Source organism: Apteryx rowi, unplaced genomic scaffold, assembly GCF_003343035.1.
Source record: "Apteryx rowi isolate R43461 unplaced genomic scaffold, aptRow1 scaffold_7, whole genome shotgun sequence".
Taxonomy (NCBI): Eukaryota; Metazoa; Chordata; class Aves; order Apterygiformes; family Apterygidae; genus Apteryx; species Apteryx rowi.
Genome location: NW_020450982.1, coordinates 5,224,282 through 5,243,900, shown reverse-complemented (window position 1 = coordinate 5,243,900; position 19,619 = coordinate 5,224,282). Strand labels below are relative to the sequence as shown.

The following is a 19,619-nucleotide window of genomic DNA, read 5'->3' as shown; positions in this document are numbered from 1 at the left end:
AGAAGCTCTGGATGCTAAATTACAGGTTCTGCTTGGAACAAGACAAGGCTCATGGGTTCTGGAACATGTCTTTCACCATATTTAAACCATTCATTTGATTCTGACTAAGAAGGATTTTACTAGGGACAATTGCAAAATTAGCAGTTTTGCTCCATGTGAATCCTGGCTATGCTTTCTGATCACAGACAGAGAAGATCGAGCCATTAACCTGACCAGTGCTTACATTTTGCTACTGATAAGACTGGGGGCAGGATAAAAATTGTCACCCACTTTTTTAAAGGATCTCAAGACTTGCAGGTGGTAGGCAATCATGCAAAGTGTTATTTGTGGCTGGCTGGCAGAAAGGGAACCTGTCTTTTCAAAAAGGGCTGTGAGAAGCACTGGGAAAACAGCCCCCTTGGTTTTACAGACTGTAAGGATAAGAAAACCCTGGTGGCCCCCACTGAGTGATAGAGATTTGTTCACTCACATCCTGCTCAGTCTGCTTCTTGGATGCATCAAGTCACATTTCAGCCCAGCTTCAGTCAGGCCATGCCACCCAAGCAGGCTTTTATATCCCAGCCATGACCTGGCAATGGCAGTTCACACATTCAGGTCCTCCCTAAGAAGCAGAGTTGAACTCTGGGGAACAGCTGTTCCTCAGAGAGGGGAAACTAACTGATCTCAGACTAATCTTCAAAGCAAAAGCCACAGCTCACGCAGCGGAATGAGATGAAGATCACAGGAGCAGCCTCTGCCACTGTGTACAGTCTTGATCTGTGCTCAAGGCCCTACTTGATGGCTGTTGCTGCTACTCTCAGATTAGCACCACCAGACAATCTCTGCCTGCTTTACAAACCAGTCCTAGCCAAGCTCTTCTATGCCCCCTTTACAGTAGCCCACACTGTGCCACATCCCAGTGTCCTTTATATTGACTGAGAAGCAGGCAGAAAAGGGAATGCCAAAGACCTAGCTCCTGCACCATCCCATCTGCTGGTACTGAAATCAGTACCATTCATTCACCTCTTCCTTCACCAGCCAGTGACTCTAAAATTAAGACACTTTCCTCTGAGAGCAACTAAGAAAAAGTCCAAACCATATTACAAAAGTTCAAAAGGCCATTTTTTGCCACTACAGCCACTTTCTTCTTATACAAGAAAACACAAACCTGACAATCTCCCCTTTATAGTGATCATGGGAGTCTCCATTCAAAGAACAACGTTTCTTAGCCTATTTTGCGCCCCAGAAGAGGAAGCAATTTACCAACACCTAGCAAGTCAGCTGCTCCATACACCACTTTTCAGACAGGGCAGACTTATGATCAGTCCATATCTGTTCTGTTCTCGCTATGGACAGTTTCCCCAAATGGCACAATCTAAGCCCAGCTATGTATCCCAGAGCTTTAGCTAACCAACAGTTTAAACAAGACTCAACATAACCCCAAACTTGCAACAGATTTTGAGAAAAAATATCTGAAGTCATCTGTAGAGACAACAGACAAAACAGTTTGTTCTGGTCCAGCAAGTGACAGCTCAGAAGCCAGGATCATACATCCCATCCGATGACAAGGTAGAGGGCTGAAGCAAAAGGCTGCAGCTAGGAACTCTGTGAGCTTGGAGAAACCCCCAGTTGCAGACAAGCACCACAGCAGCTCTCACTTTGCAAGCTGGCAAGCAACTGCAAAAGCTGATCAAGGCACCACAAATCATGCCCTCCACCAGTATCTATCACCTGCAGTCAAAGAAGAGGATACACAGAGCTGTGTTGTAAATGTGTACGGTGTAGGCCTAAGCAAGACAGCATGAGATGAAAACCAACAGTTCAAGTCTCAGGCAGAGTGTGGGAGACTGTGAATAACCAATACCAAAATGACTATTTCCCTTCCTGGAATTGCCTCCCTTGGGCCAGTCCCACACCTTATAGCTCCCTGTTCTGGTAAAACCAGGTAACCGACCAAGTCCAGAAGAAGAATTTGCCCTCCCAGTGAAGTCAATATCCTTTCCACCTTATATTTGCTCCCTATGGTAATGTGGGCTTCCTTTGGCTGAGCATTAAAGGTCACTCAGATGGAGTTCAGGCAGACTGTCAGAGAGGTCACTGCTGAGGTCATCATCGGCATCCAGCATATTTCCAGCCTCTTCTCCAGCATTACTCTCCTCCACCTCAAAACACAGCGTGGAGATATCTTTAGGATCTACAGCAACAGAAAAAGGAATTAGCCTTCTCCAGACCCCTTACTCCATGTGCCAGTCCTAAGAATGAATGGCAGCTTACATCTAGCCCCTCCAGCACTGCTGATTCAGTGCGGACTGCAGTCTGTATCGAACTCCAATAACAAACATCCTCATTCATCTTCTGCTGAAGCAGAGATATACAAGCAAGCATCCTCACAGACTATGAAAGTTCAAGTTAAAATAGGTGCCAGTATAAATGAATCATGCTCCCAACTGTCCCAGCAAGCTGCCAACGCAGCTACTGGGTGCCCCTGCTGTAGTATCAATCAGGGTTTCTGATGCTACTGTGATATAAATATTTACTATTAATACTAAGTAAAAGATAACTAGGTTATTCTTATTAAATGAGGGATACTGCTCAATACAGAGCTTTGCCAATCAAATGTTAAGAGTCCATACCTGGCACGTGCCTCAGAATAAATACTAAAGAGGAGAACTTAACCCCTTGATAGGTATGGAGGTTGCTTAGGCAATGTCCTAACAACAACCTGACATGTTACAACTGCATCTACAAAGCAGTTAATTGTAGGGGTTGGCTAGTAAAATCTGAATTAGCAGGATTAACAAAATGGAAAAACAGAATACAAGGCAGTTTAATATGCCTTACAGCCCCCATTCACAAGAATCTTAAGCATCTTACTAAAGTAGGACATGAATTTCTTTTAAAGGAACATTAACCCCTTTGTTCCTGATTTTCCCCCTTGTTAATACAAACACAAGGGGGGGGGTTATATCCTAAAAGCAAGGCACAAATCCAAAAGGATAGAGGTTGGGAGATAAACCTTCTTGAAGTCAGCAATTTTCACCTTCCTAATCTCACTGGCGGTGTGTCAGCACCAAAACAAAAATGGAGCCACATTAAAAAGTGGTATCTTGGCACTGGCAGGGGAAGTGATAAGCATCACGACTGGCCCTCACATGCAGCTTTATATTACCCTGACACTAGATGGGGAGGGAGGATGAAAGAACAGACAGGCATACACACGTTGCTCCTGTCCTTGGCATAGCAATGGTACTCTCAGAGCAAAGTTTTAGCCATAGTCCAAGTGTTAGGCCACTACTCCAAATTGTACTGCCCTCCCCCCTCCAGATGCCTAATATTCACCTCTACCAGTAAAACTGGGCACCACAAGTACCCCTAATCAAATTATCAGTATGATCTCTGGAGTGCCCTATATGGTGCACGTAAACAGGTTCTCTAGACCTCTATTATAATCTGCATTCCTGTGGAAAACCCAGCTAGGCTCTTCACATCCTGAGGGCACAGGAATCAGCCACACTTCACTCACCTTCAGGCACCTTGATCTCTATGGTGCTGGAAAGCTCATCGGAGCTCAAGTCTTTGAGGCTGAGCTCTGAGGTGGAATCTTCACCTGAGGATGGAGAAAAACCCTCTGCTTTTCTCAGCAAGTTCTTGCTTCTCTCTAGAACAAATGAAGCAAGCATCAGGGTAGGTCGAAAGTTCATGGATGAAGTTGCTGAACCTAAGCCTTCACTGTCTACATTTTGTGATGCCTCTTACCGCTTAGGGAAACTGCTGCTATTCTGATTTAATGGCATTTTACTCTTTCTTACATGAGTATAAGTGATGGTATAAGGCAGCAGACAACAGGTCCCAGGATACACAAACCTAGGCAGGAGAACACGTTGGCAAAAAATGTTCAGGCACTGGATTTCACCTGTCTTTGGCACAAACGGCTCTACGATCTACTCCAAGTCAGCAGGATTATAACAGGCTGGGCTCAAAGCCACAGTCACAAGCCCAAAACCTTCCACAACAGGAGGCAGTCTATTCTGGAAAGGGAAAACAGGACACTGGACCAGACCATGAGATCTCTAAAGCAAAGGGAGGCTAGAAGACCATGCTCAGAGCATGAGTAACATAGGAGCTATTCCTCACTTACTCCAATGAACTCTGTCCTTCTCTGCCAGCTCAGTGGATGGCATCTCCTTCAAGAACAGACTTTTCACTTGATCTTTTAGGGCAGCGACTGTAGATCTGAATGAAGCAAAAGGATAACACTAACAGTTCCAAAGCTTAGCAATGCGTGCTAGGACAGCAACAGTTTTTGGGGGGGATGAGGTGGGAACAACTTTGACAGGGTTTCTGACAAATTCTTGCCACACAGCAACAGAAGGCAGTTCTGCTGAGCAACTCAGTTGTGTGTTCAGATGAAGTGTCTGGCAGCAGAATCTCTGCCTCCCCACCTCACCCTGTTCAAGTTGTTATCTCTGTTGTGCCAGCACAAGTCTTTTTATAGCAGCACTGTGAAACACACCAGGGCTCTGATCCCACTTAAAAAAAAAAAAAACAAAAACAATAATGCACTTGTTAGAACCAGCTCGGCTCCCTGATCGGATTTACAGCATAGTCACACCAACAATTGCAGCGGCAGAAACGCAGGAGGCAGTGTACTGCGGGGCCAGCGCAGGAGAGAACAAAGGGGTGGGACTATTTTAAGCTGATATTGACAGCACAGACCCATCTCATGTAATCACAGCTTGACAGTAGGTGGGAGAGCGATATAATAGGGGAAGGCCTGAGGCTTTTACAGAAAGGAACAGGGAATCAATATTTAATTACCGAACTGCAGCAAAGTTCCATTATTGGAAATGTCTCACCTAGTTGATACAATATCTTTTATCAAAGAAAACTTAATAACAGATCTATGCCGACCTCCACACTCAGTTTCCACCAATACTTCTCCACTAATAAAGACAGACATTAATATGCTTATGGACAAGAGGGAGAAGGAGATTAGAAGAGCAGACAAGGAATTAAGATACCCTTTAACTCCATTTCAGTTACCAATTGCCACAAGACTTCAAACAATTTGTGCAAGCATTTCCATCAGGTTCCTGCCTAATGTAGGGCAATAATCCCTTAACAGGACCAGAAAAAGATTTCAAGAGCTTYGGATAGGAAGCAGAAGGAAAATCCCTTATGTTATACGCAGGACAACAGTGTGCCTTGGTGATACTTATTTGCTGTTCTGGAGAACACAGGGAAAGCAAAGCCCTTTCTGTATGCATACTTTATTGCATACTTTATGAACAAACCAAACCATGCCGTAGCACATGCGACAAACATCAAGCGTTAGCCTGAGGGAGATGAATGGGAGTGCTGTGGTTTTCCTAAAAGACATACCTGGAACACCCCAAAGATGCATCTCTGCCTTCCCCCAGAGGACTGATGCATATTCTTTAGATACTGTTCTACTATAGCACAAGGCTGTATGGGAAAGAGTTGGGGACAGTGACACGAAACCCCAGTTAAACCTATGACAGTTAGGACATCTGGCAGCTATCCCAGGGCAGCTGGGGTTGGATAGAAAAGGATACAATTAAAACAGAGCCAAAAAGATCTAAGGATCCTCAACAAGGAAGCTCAGACGTCACTCTCTTCTCCCCAGGGAACAGGTCAAAGCCCTCAGGGGGGAAGCAAGGGCCAAGCTTAGCAGAGGTTACAGGCACAAGCAAAGCTGGTTCCCACCAGTGGAGTGTGGTGAGAAAGGAAAATGAGGGGGGCTGGGCTAGCTGGGAAAGAATTAGAGTTCAGGCAATTCAAGTGAGCACCTCTTATTGGAGAAGCCACAGACAGAAAGAAATATCTGTTACTATTTCCATCATTTCAGCAAGGAGCAAGCAAGCTACTGTCTAACTAGCAACCAGAAGAGTACACGGAGTCTGCCACTGCCCTGACGGAGGGCTTGGGTAGGAGACAGCAGCACTCCTAATTAAACAAGATAGATGAGATGTCTCAGGGAAACAGTGATGTAATTCAGATCCTTTCAGCTCAGCTCCAAGGGCAGCCTGGAAGGGAACAGCAGGTACTCGTTCACAACGCCCACGTGCAATAAGCTGAAGGTGCTAACTGTCAGGGTACAAACAGCTCCATCAGTAACAGATGCTGCCATTTCACCCCCTCCAGCAGCTGTCTTGGAGGGACTGAACACCTTGCCCGCACTTAGCAAGCGGTTCTCTTGAGGACGAGGCAAACACTTGAGCCATACCTGCTTCAAGCTTTGCCAGTTCAGGATTTAAACAGAAGACCTGACCTCACAAAACTGACAATCTGCCTTCAGCATTAGTAAAAACACCACCATACTAGCCAAGGAGATGAACTGCACTCCACAACACAAACACTCCATATCCAGGCAGGTACAAAGGGCAGCATATGGAAAGTTGGCAAACAAGAATGGTAAGATGAGACATCAGTCTCTGGCATCTCTAAGCTCGCCAATACGAGCGGTGTGAGAGCTAGCTGCAAAGGGACAGCGGTGCCCCTGGGGCTCTGAAAAGCAATCAGCCAGTGGCACCCTTCTGTGACCAGGTATCCCCTGGGAGCCCAAGAGCTGCCCTTGCCCCTGCAGCAGCTCTCATGTGGTGCACACAGAGCTGGGCACCCCCAAAACTGCCCAGAGGTGCGTGCCCTCTACCTGATGTGGCTGAGCTCCTGCTGGGTGCTGTGCATTTCCATCCTGGATTGGTCTAAACTGTAAGATTGTGTTTTGTGGTTGCTCAGCAAATCTTCCAACACCTGTGAGAAAGAGGGGACAATCACTTCCAAGAATTCCCCAGAGGTGGCTTCTAATCCAACGCAACACCATTAAACCCTGTAGAAAAGCCTTGTCCGGAGGAGGCTGGAACAACTGAGGAAAGTAGAAAGCTGGACATATTATATGTCCCCATTGGTGGACACACCACTTTTCCAGCAGCAAGGGTAAAGTTCTGTTTCTTTACAACCTTCTTGGTTCGGATCACAATGACACCCTACTTGGCATCATCTGTAATCTCTTCTTCAGGCTAGCCTATCTCAACAGGAATTAAAGTTTTGTTACAGATAGAGTGGCAGTGTTTTGCCCACAGTGCTCATCTTCCTCTACAGAGAATTTGAGAACATGTATCCACCTTCCCTTGGGAAGCAGATTACAAGCCCTGGCTGTGCAATTATTCTCCTGTAGCATGAGGTTTCCAAAAAGACTGTAACATGCTGTTTGTTGCAAAGAATACAATCCAATTCTTAGCTCTACTCTCATCTCAACCCCTACTCTCCCGCTCTATCCATTCTATACTCTTTTCCCATCAAGTTTTTTCTGATTCTCCCTTTTGCTAAAGATCATCCACTTCTGCAACAACTAAAAAAATCATCTACTTCATCCTAGCTGCAGTAGAACCTGTCATATCAGCATACATACACACTCTTATTTTCTTCCATTTATACATGCTTTGAAGATACCTTTCTAACTGCTCTTCACCATTTGACACTAGAACAGAAAAGCCTCTTCTTGCTGTTTCAGCAAGCCTGTGAAACAGGAAAGGTGCCTGTACAGCACCTTGCACACTGGTTCTTTTGGTCAAGGTTTTATGGTGATACTAAATAAAAATCCTTCCTCTTTTACAGGCTGCAACAGCATTTTCAGCCTGGCTACTATTCATAGTAAACTCTCCATACATAAGCTTTAACACTCAGTTCTCCTCCACAGACCCTACTAGCAAGGCCTGCTCATTCCTATACCAGGTCTGCCACAGGCCATCAAACCATCCAATGCCAGATTTGGGGTGAAAAAGGTGCAACTATAAAGCAGCATACCGTGCAGTATCGACTTTGAGTTCTCTTCATTTCATCAGCCGCAGACATCTCGTTCGATAGCTCTTCCTCTTGTCGATCTATATAGTAAAACAACTTGACGTCACAGAGAGAGAAAAATGGCTAAACTACATCCTACACCTGATCTTCCATCTCTCTCTTGCCAGGCAAAACCTTTCAGAAATATATGCACCCACAGCTCTCCCAAGGCAAAGGATGGATTCAGAGATTGCAGGCAAGCCCAGTGCATGTTCTCCTCCCACAGCTCTCCCATGGCACCGCATGGGGTCACAGCTAGCCAGCCCTTTGTATCCATCTTTATTTCTGCTCCAGCTACCTGTTCACCAGTATCCCGTTTCATACTCCTGAACAGGGATTGTCAACTACAAAAAACATTACAATGCTTCCCATTGGGGCTGTTTCTGCTAGACCGCTTGGGCAGTAACTTGCTGAGTAACTTGCTCAGGATAGAGTTCAGAGCTCTGCAAGGAGCAGAACACAACACTCACTGACTTTATGCTTCAGTTGCTCCAACTCTTTCTTCACACAGACATAATCTTGCCACAGTAGTTTTTCGCTGTTTAAAGAAAGGAAAAAAGTTACACTTTTTCCTCCCATACTTCCCCTGCGCCAGCCCTGAACTTGCAAAGGTGCTAGCACTGACCTCTCTTTCATTTCTCTAGGACTGTTGCAGCAGGAATGTAGATGGGATTCACAGTCTCCATGGGGCCGATTAAACACCTTCTGTTGCTGTTTATGGTGTTCACTTTTCAGTTCATCTATCCTCCTTAGCAAGGTCTCCAAGTTACTGTAAGAGCTGTTCTGCAGTCGTTGCACATCCTCTGTAACAGCAAACGAGAAAAGCAGGAGGTGTAAAGGTCTCAACTTCCAGTTGCTGGAACAGACAGGATAAGAATAGGATCAGATAACAATGGACTTCTCACAAGGATATCTGAATCTAGATCAAGCTTGGTCATGGCCCTCCAAGAAATCACTTCAACTTTGTGTTTCCCACTGTCCCTTTTCTGAGAAGTAGCTTTGCTTCCCAGAAGAGGTTTTTAGATCACTACAGAAAAGGCAAAGGAAGAAGTGTCAAATTCAAAAAGCTCCTTCTGCCTTGTATCGAACAGTCTGCGCTCTCTTGTTCAGCAGGGAGGTGGAACTACACTGTGCCACATTTGATGGCTGTGCTCCCCAGCCTGTTGTTTCTTCAACAGGACCCAAACACAAGCGATCTGTGTAAGAGGTTTCTATGATCATCCCACAGTGCTTCAATTCTAGTCCCTTTATCTTCACTACCTTCCAGGTTATTGATCCGCTGCTGCTGGAACTCCTTCTCTTGCTTCAGTTGATTCACAGACTGAGTGAGCAATTCGATGATCTGAGGGGAAGGGCAAGAACAGATTTTGTATGAGAATAATTTAGACTGGGAAAAAACACAGTTAACAAGTCAATTCAACTTCGGAAGCTGGAAACACAGGGAGGCCTGGAAAGAAAAAAATAAATTCTGAATACAATAGATGGGATCCTTCTGTCCTCCTCTTACAGAGGGGATGGATACCATGAGAAACAAGTCCTGGGGTTCTAGAAGACATGGGGAAACTCCACAAAGAAGAAAGGCTGCACATATGAAGTAGTTCTGTCCCCAAGACAGATCTGGTGTCCCAGCACTTCATAAAGCTGAGGACCAACAGCTGGAGAAAGCTGCACGAGAACTAACTATAAAGATTATGATAAACTGCTATAAAGATTACAATAAGGAGATCCAAATCCAAGATTCAGTCTCCATCATAGCAACTGTGCTGCAGGGAGTAGGGAAGCTGCAAAGAACACATACTTTCAGCCTGGGAAGGAGAAAGGATCATCAACACAGAGGCCCTTCTAACTATTTTTGTGAGCTGCGTCCACCCACGCAGGAAGGTGTGGCTTTCAAACCCGATATGATGAAAGAAAAATATGCACAATACAAAGTGTTATAGGATGGATGGGCACATGGTACAACCATTCTAGGAAAACTCGCTCTTAACAGAGAGGCAATCTCACCTGAGGCTTAAATTACCTTGGTTTGGGAATGTAGCTGACTGGTGATGGCTGCTAGCTTCTCTGCTGCCATGTTGCAGGGTGGGAGACCCATGCAGGTGGGACACCGCTGCTGGGTTCCAAGCAGACATTCATCAAACACAGCATCCTCAGTTCTTATCCTGTCAAGCTGCAAATCCACTAAGAGATCAAAAGTAACAGACATTACCAGGGGCTGCAAAGAAAGAAACCCACCTGGGTCTGCCACATTGTTAAACTTGCCTCAGCTAGCATACAAGGCAGGCAACTTGGAAAAAGGCCAGGGTGCAGGTTTAGAAACCGAAATTAGATTCTTCCATAGCCCGTTTGAATGATACAGTCGTGCAGTCATTAGATAAAGCAGGTCTCTACTGAGATTATCAATCCAGTTACCAATAAGAACAGTTTGAAAGAACCATCAATATGCTACATAGGAACACTAGTAGCTTGGATGTCAGATCCTGGGCACCAGCAACTCTTGGAAAACAGACAGAACGTTATCCATTCAAAACAACTACATAAGGAACATCTGTGCAACAAGAGGTTTGCCCTTACTTCTGAAACGCTCCGGCTATGAAAGTTAGATATGCCGTTACCTTTAGAGGGGACATTGGTCATGTTGAGACGCTGCTGTAAAAAAGAAAAAGGAAAAGAATTACTTGTTTGCTAAGAGATGGCAGCTGCAACATAGGAAGGAGCGGTGGACATCTTACGTGGCCTGCTTGGGAAACACGGCTTTAAATTCACGGCAACATGGATGCTAGCCTCAGAGCAGGAGATGAAAGCAGCTTCTCCGGCTCATCCCAACAGCCCACCTAATCCGGAGTCCCGCCTCGTACCGTGCCCGGCAGCACGTGCCCAGGGCAGAGCGTGGGAAGGGGGCGCGCACGCGCCTGGCACCTGCCCCCGCGCGCTCGGCAAATGCGGCGCGGGACTCACGGGCAGCGGGGGTTCCCGCCCCTCCCAGCCCCGAACGGGTGTTTCTGCAGCACGCAGAGCACCCCGCAGCCGGGAATCGCTCGGTTCCGCGGGCGGCCCCGAGAGCTCCCCCGGCTGCCTGCGGCGGAGGGGGCGGGGAACGGCGGCGCCCTCAGGGCGGCAGCGGCCCCGGGGCGGACAGGCGCCCGCCCGGCCCGCACTCGCCTTGGCCCGCGCCACGCCGGAGTCGGTCTCGGCCAGCAGGGAGCTGAGTCGCGCTTCCCAGCTCATAGCGCCGCCGGGCCGCACACCGAGGAGGAGAGCACGGCTGCGCCGAGGCCCGGGGGACAACGGCCGCCTCGCAGGCCCCGAGCGGGATCCACGGTCCCCTGCGCGCGGGGCCTGCTGGGACATGGAGTCCTCGCTGGGCGGGCGCGCGCGGCCGCGGGGGAGGTGCGCACTACAAATCCCATGGTGTCTTGCGCATCGGGCCGTCTCCTAGGAGACGCGGCGCGGCGGCACCGGAGGGCGGGGGGGGGGTCTTTCCCGCCTCCCGTGGTGCCCCGCGCGCAACCAGGCGCGGGAAGGGGGAGCAGAACTACCTCTCCCGTGACGCCCCGCGCGGCAGGCAGCATGGAGGCGCGCGTGGCGGAGCAGCTCCGCGGCGCCTTGGGCCAGCTCGGCTTCGAGGTGCACGCCTTCAAGGTACTGAAGTCACGCGGGCCCGCCGTGACGCCATCCGCCGTGACGCCATCCGCCGTGACGCCATCCGCCGTGACGTCACCCGGAGGCGCGCCGAGGCGGCGCGAAGCGGGAGCCGCGGGATGCCGGGGAGGGCGCCCGGGGCAGGCGAGGCGGCCGTTATCGGCCGTTGGCGAGGCGCGGCACCGCCCCCCCGCCGCTGAGGCGCGCCGCCCTGGCAGAGGCGGCCAGTCTCCTCAGGGCGGCGCCGCTGCGAGTTCGCCCCGTTTGGCTTGTCCCGTGGGACGGCGCTTCGCCGCCGAGGCCGAGGCTCCCGCCCCTGGCGCTCCCCGGTGCCCGGCCCGCGGCGCCGAGGCCCCCGCCGGAGCAGCACAGGGTGCCCGGGGCCGCGCCGCGCTCTTCGCAGCGCCGGCGGCAGGTGGCGCTGCCTCCCCGGAGACGCGGGCGGGCGGGAGCGCCGCCGGGTGCCGCCGTCGCCCAGGGCCGGCTCGGAGATGCGGGGAGGTCTCTGCGCGACTGGGGGGGGCTGCAGGCTGCGACACGCGCGCTGCCACACGCCATTTCTTTGCGCAGAGGGAGTGGCGAAAGGAAGGCCTTTGCCTTAGGGAATCCGGAGCTCCCCTGGAGAGCCGACGGTCTGGGGGCCTGGGTTTGGAATAGCAGTTTGCTGGCTGGAGCTAGAAATGCTCCTAAGAAGCTGGGCTGCACTGCTGCTAATGTAGGTTGTTTAAATAAATAAATTTAAAAAAAGGCATGAGATGTCTGTTTAGTCTGCCTGGTAAAGCTAGGTCAAGGTTACTGCTGCACAATTGCATACTGCTTCCCAGGGCTGTGCAGTGCCATGGTTTGCCCAGGTCCTAGTCTGTCATGGTCAGGAGAGTTAAATGAGAAGGATACTTATAGATTGACAGGGAATAGAGTCCCCTAAACAGGTTTAAAATTTAATCAAAATATGCAACCATGTCAATATTTAAATGCAGGCTACTTCATCTGTTTGTAAATGGCCTGCAGACACTCAGCTAGTTATGTCCACTGAAGGCGGCCTCTGCTTTGGACTGAGAGGCATACTCTTCCGTTGCCCCGTCTGTTTAACCTCTGTCACTCTGCTTCCCCCAAAACATGCGGGTTCCTTCCTCAGCCAGCCCTGAGAGAGCTATTCCCCCCATTGACCTAAAGGATTACTTCCGCTGTGCCAGTCAGCCCTTTTATTCTCTGGAGCTGGACAGATACATGCTATAATCAATTAACCCCTTCCTTACCATTGCTTAATAGGCTTTTAAATCTCCTGTTCCATTATTAAATCAAACATTGGCTACTTCAGTGTCTCTTTAAGTTTTAATCCTCATACAGCCAGCCCAGGTGTATTGACTGGGAAATTAGCAAACCTTAGATTCACTTCTCAATTTTTTAACATCTCAATTCAGCATCTTAAACAAGAGTCACAAAACTGATTAAACTCTGGGGTTGATCTAAAAATGTATCTTTATAGATATGTAGATACATAGATAAGTTAGTTTTCACCGTATGTTTCCATATGTGCAGGTCTGGCTGCTACTGTCTACTGTAAAGTCACTTTCAAATTCATTTCACTGTTAGAGGTGACCGATACTTTACAGTTTCAGACTATTAGAGGCACATTACCTGACATATTTCTAAATATTAGACCTGATCTTTATGACATTCCAGGAGAGCAGAAGTTGTCAAAACCTTTTAAGAGACTGATTTATTATGGAATATATTAGTAATGGAGTGCTGGGGTTCTCAGCCATTACCTCTTGGTGCTTGGCAGTTGCTGGTTTGAGTCCTGTTCCCCTACTCATGTCTTCCTGCTGCCCTGGCTTGATCCCTCATTTCTGGACCGCATTATGATACATCCAGCCCTGAAAGTAAATTCTGAAATGTGGCTATGGCATAATCCATGCACTACCGTTGATGTTCTGCTGCAGGAGTCTATCACTGCTGGGAACTTCAAATCCTTCATTTTCACACATAAACATTTCCTGCTGAAGAAATAAGCCACACAACTTGTCATATGAGCAAAACAGAAGTACCAGTTTCTTTCTGGCTGAGGCAGAACAGCATTGTCTTGTTTAAACAAAAAGACAAAACACAAAATGTCTTTTTCCAGCTAAAGAGAGGCATCGCAAGAACATAAGGATCAACTAAACAACAGGGGGGGGGAAAAAAAGGAAGGAACAAAAGCAGAACAGGATTCGGACTGAGGTTATTGGGGCTAATAAGGGCATCCCTCTCAATTGCAGAACTCCAGAGAACAGCACTGTGCCAGGAATGACTTGAGATTCAATGGGATCTCCTAGAAAATCTTTACTTGGATGGGAGAAAAATTTCAGTGCATGTTGCTCTTTAGCTTTCTGCTGTGTTAGCAAGATTGGCAATTGGATGCCCTTCCTGTACTTGACACATCTGATTTTGACTTATACCATTTCACTACGGTAAACTAGCTTCAGGGAGAAAAGGACTTTGGATATTTCAGCTCTTGACTTGAATTAATAATAAGCCATACTCCCATGGTTTATTTCCCATGTGGTGTCCTGCAGTTAAAAACCCTTCAGCTCTTTTGGAAAGTTGGCTATTCAGAGAGAAGTCTGCTTTTCTGGTCTATATTTTCTGTGATTTTTTTTTTTGTTATAGGCAGGGGCATTTTTATGCAGGATTTTAATTCATAATAAATTTGTTTGCATCTGCTGGCACAACAGGTATTTGCCATGGAAGTGAGTTAAGTTAAAAATAAGTGATGGAGCTTTCAAAGGGACAGAAGGGCTGTGGGCTGGCCAAATCCTACTAAGATGTAGTACAAGCTGTAGGAACCTTGTCTAAATAACAATCCAAGTGAGAATCAGACACAACTGTAAAAGCTTTCTCTAAGCCGAAACATCTGATCTGCATTGGCAAGACTGGTTGCTGATACTTTTGTCTAAGGTTTCTGGGCAGAGTTGGATAAAGGGCAGTCTTCAGCTGAATGCAGTAGATCATCCTTATCTCTCACATCAAGGTACAGCTTCCAGAAACTGTAGATCCCAGTATGCAAAGCTACTTGGTTTGAATGGAAGGAACTAGGTAGGCTGCATATCTGGGTTGCAAATGAAGGTAGCTACACTGCTTTCGACTTTTTTTTTTTTTTTTTTTGTAGTTACTGCATGCCCTCTGGCAAAAGAGTGGTGACCCTGTTTTAATGGAAATTTGTTTGTCTTTGCCAAAGGTTGGATGGTACAATGCTGTTCTCCAGCCAGCCTTTCATCTCCCATACCCAGATGACACGCTGGCCTTCGTTGTCCTGAGCACGCCTTCAATGTTTGACAAAGCCCTTAAGCCTTTTGTGAATAAAGAACGGCTAAAAATAATCAGGGATCCCGTGGACCAGTGTGTTTCTCATCATTTATCATGTGTGAAGGAGGTAAGAGCCTTGAAATACTGGCTCCTTTTACTATTGTGGCATATAACCAGGTGGCTTGAGCAGGAGACAGAGCTCTCCTGGTTCCTGCCCTTGATCTTTAAAAGGGTAAAAGCATTATTCATGATGCTAAATTCTTCCTAAGAGCATCAACAGGCTGTTGACCTGCATATTCTATCCCTTTGTCATTACAGCCTATACCTGTGTAGGGTGCTTTACAGTCACAGTTTGAAAAATCAAGGCTGCAAGATTACTGATAGGAGATTTCAGAAGCAGGATGTGGAAATCTGCAGGCTTACTTCCCACATGTGTGGTTTGCTAGTATTCAGCACTTCTCTAGTGGCAAATCTTTTTTCATGAGCCTGGGCTGATGTTTTTCCCCCCACCCCAGAAATTCCCTGACCAGAAGGTGGACATCATCTGTGATTATGAGATCCTGCCAAACCGAAAGCCCAAGTTCTTGGCACAGACAGCTGCCCATGTTGCAGGAGCAGCATATTACTACCAGAGGAAGGACGTGAAGCTTGATCCTTGGGGAAAAAAGGTGAGACGAAAACACAATCTGGGAATCCTTGAAAAGCCATCAAATTGCAATCACTGAATTGTGCAACTGTTGTTTACTCACTAGTTCTTCCCGCAGGGAAATAGAAAGTCCCAATCACATATAGCTACATAAAGTGTTTCAGGCAGGAATCAGAAGCTTCCTAGATACTTTGGGGTGGTAGAGAAAAGAGTGAATGGAGAAGAGTGTCTTGATCTATTAATTTACTAGGTAAGAGAATAAAGTCAATGTAAAAGATGACTTGCTTATATACAGAACACAGCTTGCGCTGTTGTTTATTTCTATGTTAGATTTTCAAAAAGAAACTTCTTCCCACATTACGGTGTGGTCTGTGTGTGGGCATAGGAAAATGGGAATCAAATGCAATGCTTTGAGCCACATGGTCAGGAAAGTGCTTTCCTTCCTTGCCTGTAGAGTACTCCACCAGTGGGCTACGGGTGTGAGAAATTACATCAAAGCTCAGCATAATGGTTTGAACTCTCGCCATTACTAAAGACAAAATGAGATGTCCTAGCCCCCTTTTTTTTTTGTCCTTCCAGAAGATCTATGGCGTATGTATCCATCCCAAGTATGGCGGCTGGTTTGCTATCCGGGCTCTCCTCCTGTTCCCAGATATTCAGGTACCATTCCTGGAACAGTCTGCCCCTATTGACTGTGTGAGCACAGAGGAGAAAAGAATTGAGTTGCTGGAGCAGTTCAATTTCCACTGGCAGGACTGGCGCTACAGGGACATAATTGAAGTGAAGGAAAGGTACTCAGAGGAGCAGAAAGCCTACTTTGCCACTCCTCCAGCAGAGAGATTCAGACTGCTAGGCCTGCCAGGAGAAGGCCAGAGGAGCACATTTCACTGAGCAGCACGGTTTCCTGAAGGGGCAAGGTGTGAGCAAAGCGTAACTCACCAGCACCTTCTTTTCTGTGGTGCTGAGGAGGCAGATGTGCTGATACAGAGAGAGTGAATCCGAGCAGCTGTGTACAGCATCTCAGCCCAAACATCAGCTTCATGGAACATGAGGGAGCATTGCATCATAGCACTACTGATCTGGAGGAAGGTGGGGGCAGTCTGTCTCATGCTGTTACTGATTTAATGTGTGTTTTTCGAGTCTGGTAAGATGCCCATTAGCCTTTGGCTGGGCAAAGTTCGGACATTTTTGCACTGGAAAACCCATGCTGCTAATTAGAAAAGTCATGCGTCTTCTTAAGAATTTTCTTTCCAAATGTTTTGTATTTATTCAGTGTAAGTAAAAAAATAAATTTTAAGTCATTGTACACTGAAATAATTTTTCTTCGGTATGAATTCAGGGCAGATATTTTTTAGATGTGTCCAGCACTTTATCACACTGTGTCATAACTCTCCCTGGGGAACAAATGTTCAATCTTTTCAGTCTTGCCCTCCTCAGAAAAAAAGGTGTTCTGCATTCCTTCACCTGTAGTGAAGCTGGCTTAATTTAATTAAGAAATCTCTTAATGTCTCCTCCCCTTAACCTCCAGAAGAAAATTCTCCAAAGAGATTGTTTCAGTAAGTAGCATAGTCCTGTACATGGAGCAGGACTGAGCAAAACATTGCTCAACAGCAGCCTCCTTTTTCAGGATAGTTATGAAAGAGAGAGTGACGGTACAAAGGTCACGGACTAAGTCTCATATATTTCCTTTACGCCGCGTGTCAGCTTTTCAGAGCAAGGTGAAGTCTTTAGGTCAATTTTAAGAACTTACCACTGTATAGAGCAGCCTATGTCTATGTGAGTAGAGTTTTAGTCATATTAAGCTGATTGACTGAAAAATAAAACTTCCACAACCTTTTGCTAAGGTAGGTGAGATTTGAATTTAAATAATTTCCAGTGTCGTGCCAGCTATACTGTGGTTCTACTACAACAGTTTCCTGTTGTACTTTCTGTTTTTGTATGAGAGAGACCATGAACTTGCACGCACACAAAAACCATTACATGAAACAGTCACATGCACAGATGACAAAGCAGAGGGAAAGAAAAAGAAGAGAAAATACGCATGATTTTCATGTTACTTGTATTGCTGGATAAGACATTTTCAGACAAAAATATAACTTTCTCTTTTTAGATGACTGTAGATGACTTGTTTGACCAGAGCTCAAAATGGCACTGGGAATCAGGAATTAATTTACCTTAGAGCACYTTGAGGCTCAGGCTTCATGAAAATAATACATTATAATAAATTAAAATAATAGTTTGTGAAAGTTTTTGTACTTGACTGTGATGCACAGCTGCAGTTGCTAAGCACTTTCTTCCTTTTCTTGATATCAACATAATTATGCAAAAACACTCACTTTGCAGAACTGAGCCCTTTGTTTTTATTTTGTATTGTAGTTCTTCATACCTTTTAGAGACCTAACACTAAGGTTACTCTCACACTAAGTCATTGCTTGATACGTTTTTTCCTAGTCTGTATTCTAAATCAGCAAAATCAAGATTCAGCATAAGTTTGTTTTTCTCTAAATTATGTAGTGAGCATGTGATCACTGGGCTTGTTCAGCCTACTTGCTGTTACAAAAAAAATCTGTGTTACTTTCCATGCTTTTGTTCACCACATCTCACTAAGGCACATACCTGATTTACTGTGTGATAATGGTATTGTGATTTTTAATTTAAACAAAATAATTGAATTGTTTAAATTCCATTTTTTGGTATAGAATTACTTCTGGTTGAAATGTTGGTTGGCCTTTTCAGAACTTTCCAACTGAACTGTAATTTAATGGGGACTTGAGTTAATGGTTTCATATTAGTAACATATACAAAATAATGATTCTGCTAGAAGGATACAGCATGGGATCAGATTTCTCTTTTTACATTACAATTTAAATTAAAATATTTTGATTTGGGAGATTTATTTCTTATAAATGTTTAATATTTTGTTGTAGTTCATTCATTGAATAGATTGCTATTGCCACTTAATTTCAATGTTTGTAATTTATTTCTCTTTACACTGTATTTTGGTTAATAAAATATACAAAGTTGTAAGTAATCTTGAGCACTGAGTATTTTTGTCTAAGCACTGCAATGAGTGAGAACTGATCATTGTGTTTTTAACCTACTGAAAATAGTCAGCTACCAAAGATGCACAAAAAACAGCATCTGAAAACAGTAACAATAAAAGTTAGTGATCTTAGCAGAAGTTAGTAAATTATGATGATAGGCAAATCTGTGTTACTGAAAAATGAAACAGGTCTAATAAATGTTTATCTTTACCAGGTTATTTGAGCAAGATTATTTTACAACAAGCACATAACACAGCACTTTCATTTTTTCCTCTTTGTTCTAGCAGTAACAAAAGATCTTAGATCCAGCCAATATAACTGGTATTTGAGGGGTGTTTTCCCTCAGTAACTTAAATGTAATACCTGTAATTATTGGAATTTTTATTTGCTAAAACATGCTTGTGAATATTGAGTCAGAATAAGGGCAAATCTGTGTTCTTTATGCTTCTGGTACTACAGTTATGTCAGAGTGGAATAAAAATACCTCATAACATATCCAACCTTACTCCAGTAACTTTGGAGGGGATTGTATTGGTTCTTAATGTCCTTCTTTTAGCTAGGTCACTGAGCACCACAGTTACAGCTGGTAATTTTCTTTCCTTACTAGTTGGAGATACAGCATAATGGTCTTTGTCTTATAAAACTGAAGTTTGAGAACCTGTTTGAATTATCTCATCTCTTGGGACAAGACTAGACATAGTGAGGAATGGATCATTCTTGGATCATGAGGCATCATGAAGACATTCTTATTTTAGGCAGTTTCAAATTACAAGTAATTGCAAATACTTGAATGGATTTGCTAGTTCAAGCATCACATTTTATATTTTTAGATAAGTAAGTTTTTCCATAAATCCTAATTTTTAAACATTTAATAAAGTATTTTTCCTTAATATAACCAGTAGGGTGAGTATTGAAGAGCAGAACACTAAAAAATTTAAGAGTTGCTTGAATTTTAACTCAGTTTTGACAAGACGCTCGGTATATTTCAAGTCAACAAAATATTCTACAGAGGATTAATATATTTGTAGTATTTGCATGCACACAAAATTTATCATTCATACTTTTCTTCAGTGACACTTCCCTTTTTATGACTTCACCATTAACCTTTAAAGAAGGAATTAAATTTTAATTAAGATAGCAAGTACTGATTAAATGCAAAG

The 19,619-nt window shown here is 45.2% G+C and overlaps 2 protein-coding genes across 7 annotated transcripts; one reads left to right on the top strand and one right to left on the bottom strand.

The window, feature by feature from the left end:
* Positions 1–1,464: 1,464 nt before the first annotated feature.
* Positions 1,465–11,461, bottom strand: LOC112975990 (spindle assembly abnormal protein 6 homolog). Of its 6 annotated transcripts, none has more exons than XM_026086739.1 (11): positions 11,382–11,461; positions 10,458–10,491; positions 9,863–10,023; positions 9,103–9,184; positions 8,468–8,645; positions 8,313–8,380; positions 7,807–7,883; positions 6,653–6,753; positions 4,118–4,212; positions 3,503–3,637; positions 1,465–2,173 (listed from the first exon to the last, which is right to left on the bottom strand). In XM_026086739.1, the coding sequence occupies exons 1-11, from the start codon at positions 11,412–11,414 to the stop codon at positions 2,031–2,033; spliced, it is 1,107 nt and encodes a 368-aa protein (XP_025942524.1). In that variant the 5' UTR covers positions 11,415–11,461; the 3' UTR covers positions 1,465–2,030. The 6 variants fall into 6 exon arrangements, with proteins under 6 accessions (XP_025942524.1, XP_025942526.1, XP_025942522.1 ...); XM_026086741.1 differs by having other exon boundaries at positions 10,417–10,491; positions 11,382–11,441; XM_026086737.1 differs by lacking the exon at positions 11,382–11,461 and adding an exon at positions 11,005–11,159.
* MMACHC (metabolism of cobalamin associated C) lies at positions 11,393–18,396 on the top strand. The gene is made up of 4 exons (XM_026086744.1): positions 11,393–11,484; positions 14,702–14,896; positions 15,285–15,437; positions 15,995–18,396. Exons 1-4 carry the CDS (start codon positions 11,413–11,415, stop codon positions 16,304–16,306), a joined length of 732 nt encoding a protein of 243 aa, XP_025942529.1. The 5' UTR covers positions 11,393–11,412; the 3' UTR covers positions 16,307–18,396.
* The last annotated feature ends 1,223 nt before the right edge of the window (positions 18,397–19,619 follow it).

Bases quoted from the DNA above. Each gene is read 5' to 3' on its own strand.
- MMACHC (XM_026086744.1), top strand. From the start codon at position 11,413: ATGGAGGCGCGCGTGGCGGAGCAGCTCCGCGGCGCCTTGGGCCAGCTC. The intron at 14,897-15,284 runs GTAAGAGCCTTG...CCCCCACCCCAG, and splicing joins ATTTATCATGTGTGAAGGAG to AAATTCCCTGACCAGAAGGT. The intron at 15,438-15,994 runs GTGAGACGAAAA...TTGTCCTTCCAG, and splicing joins TTGATCCTTGGGGAAAAAAG to AAGATCTATGGCGTATGTAT.
- LOC112975990 (XM_026086737.1), bottom strand. From the start codon at position 11,070: ATGAGCTGGGAAGCGCGACTCAGCTCCCTGCTGGCCGAGACCGACTCC. The intron at 8,646-9,102 runs GTAGTGAAGATA...TTGCTGTTACAG, and splicing joins GCGGATCAATAACCTGGAAG to AGGATGTGCAACGACTGCAG. The intron at 4,213-6,652 runs GTAGAGGGCACG...TGCTTCATTCAG, and splicing joins CAGGAGCTCAGCCACATCAG to ATCTACAGTCGCTGCCCTAA.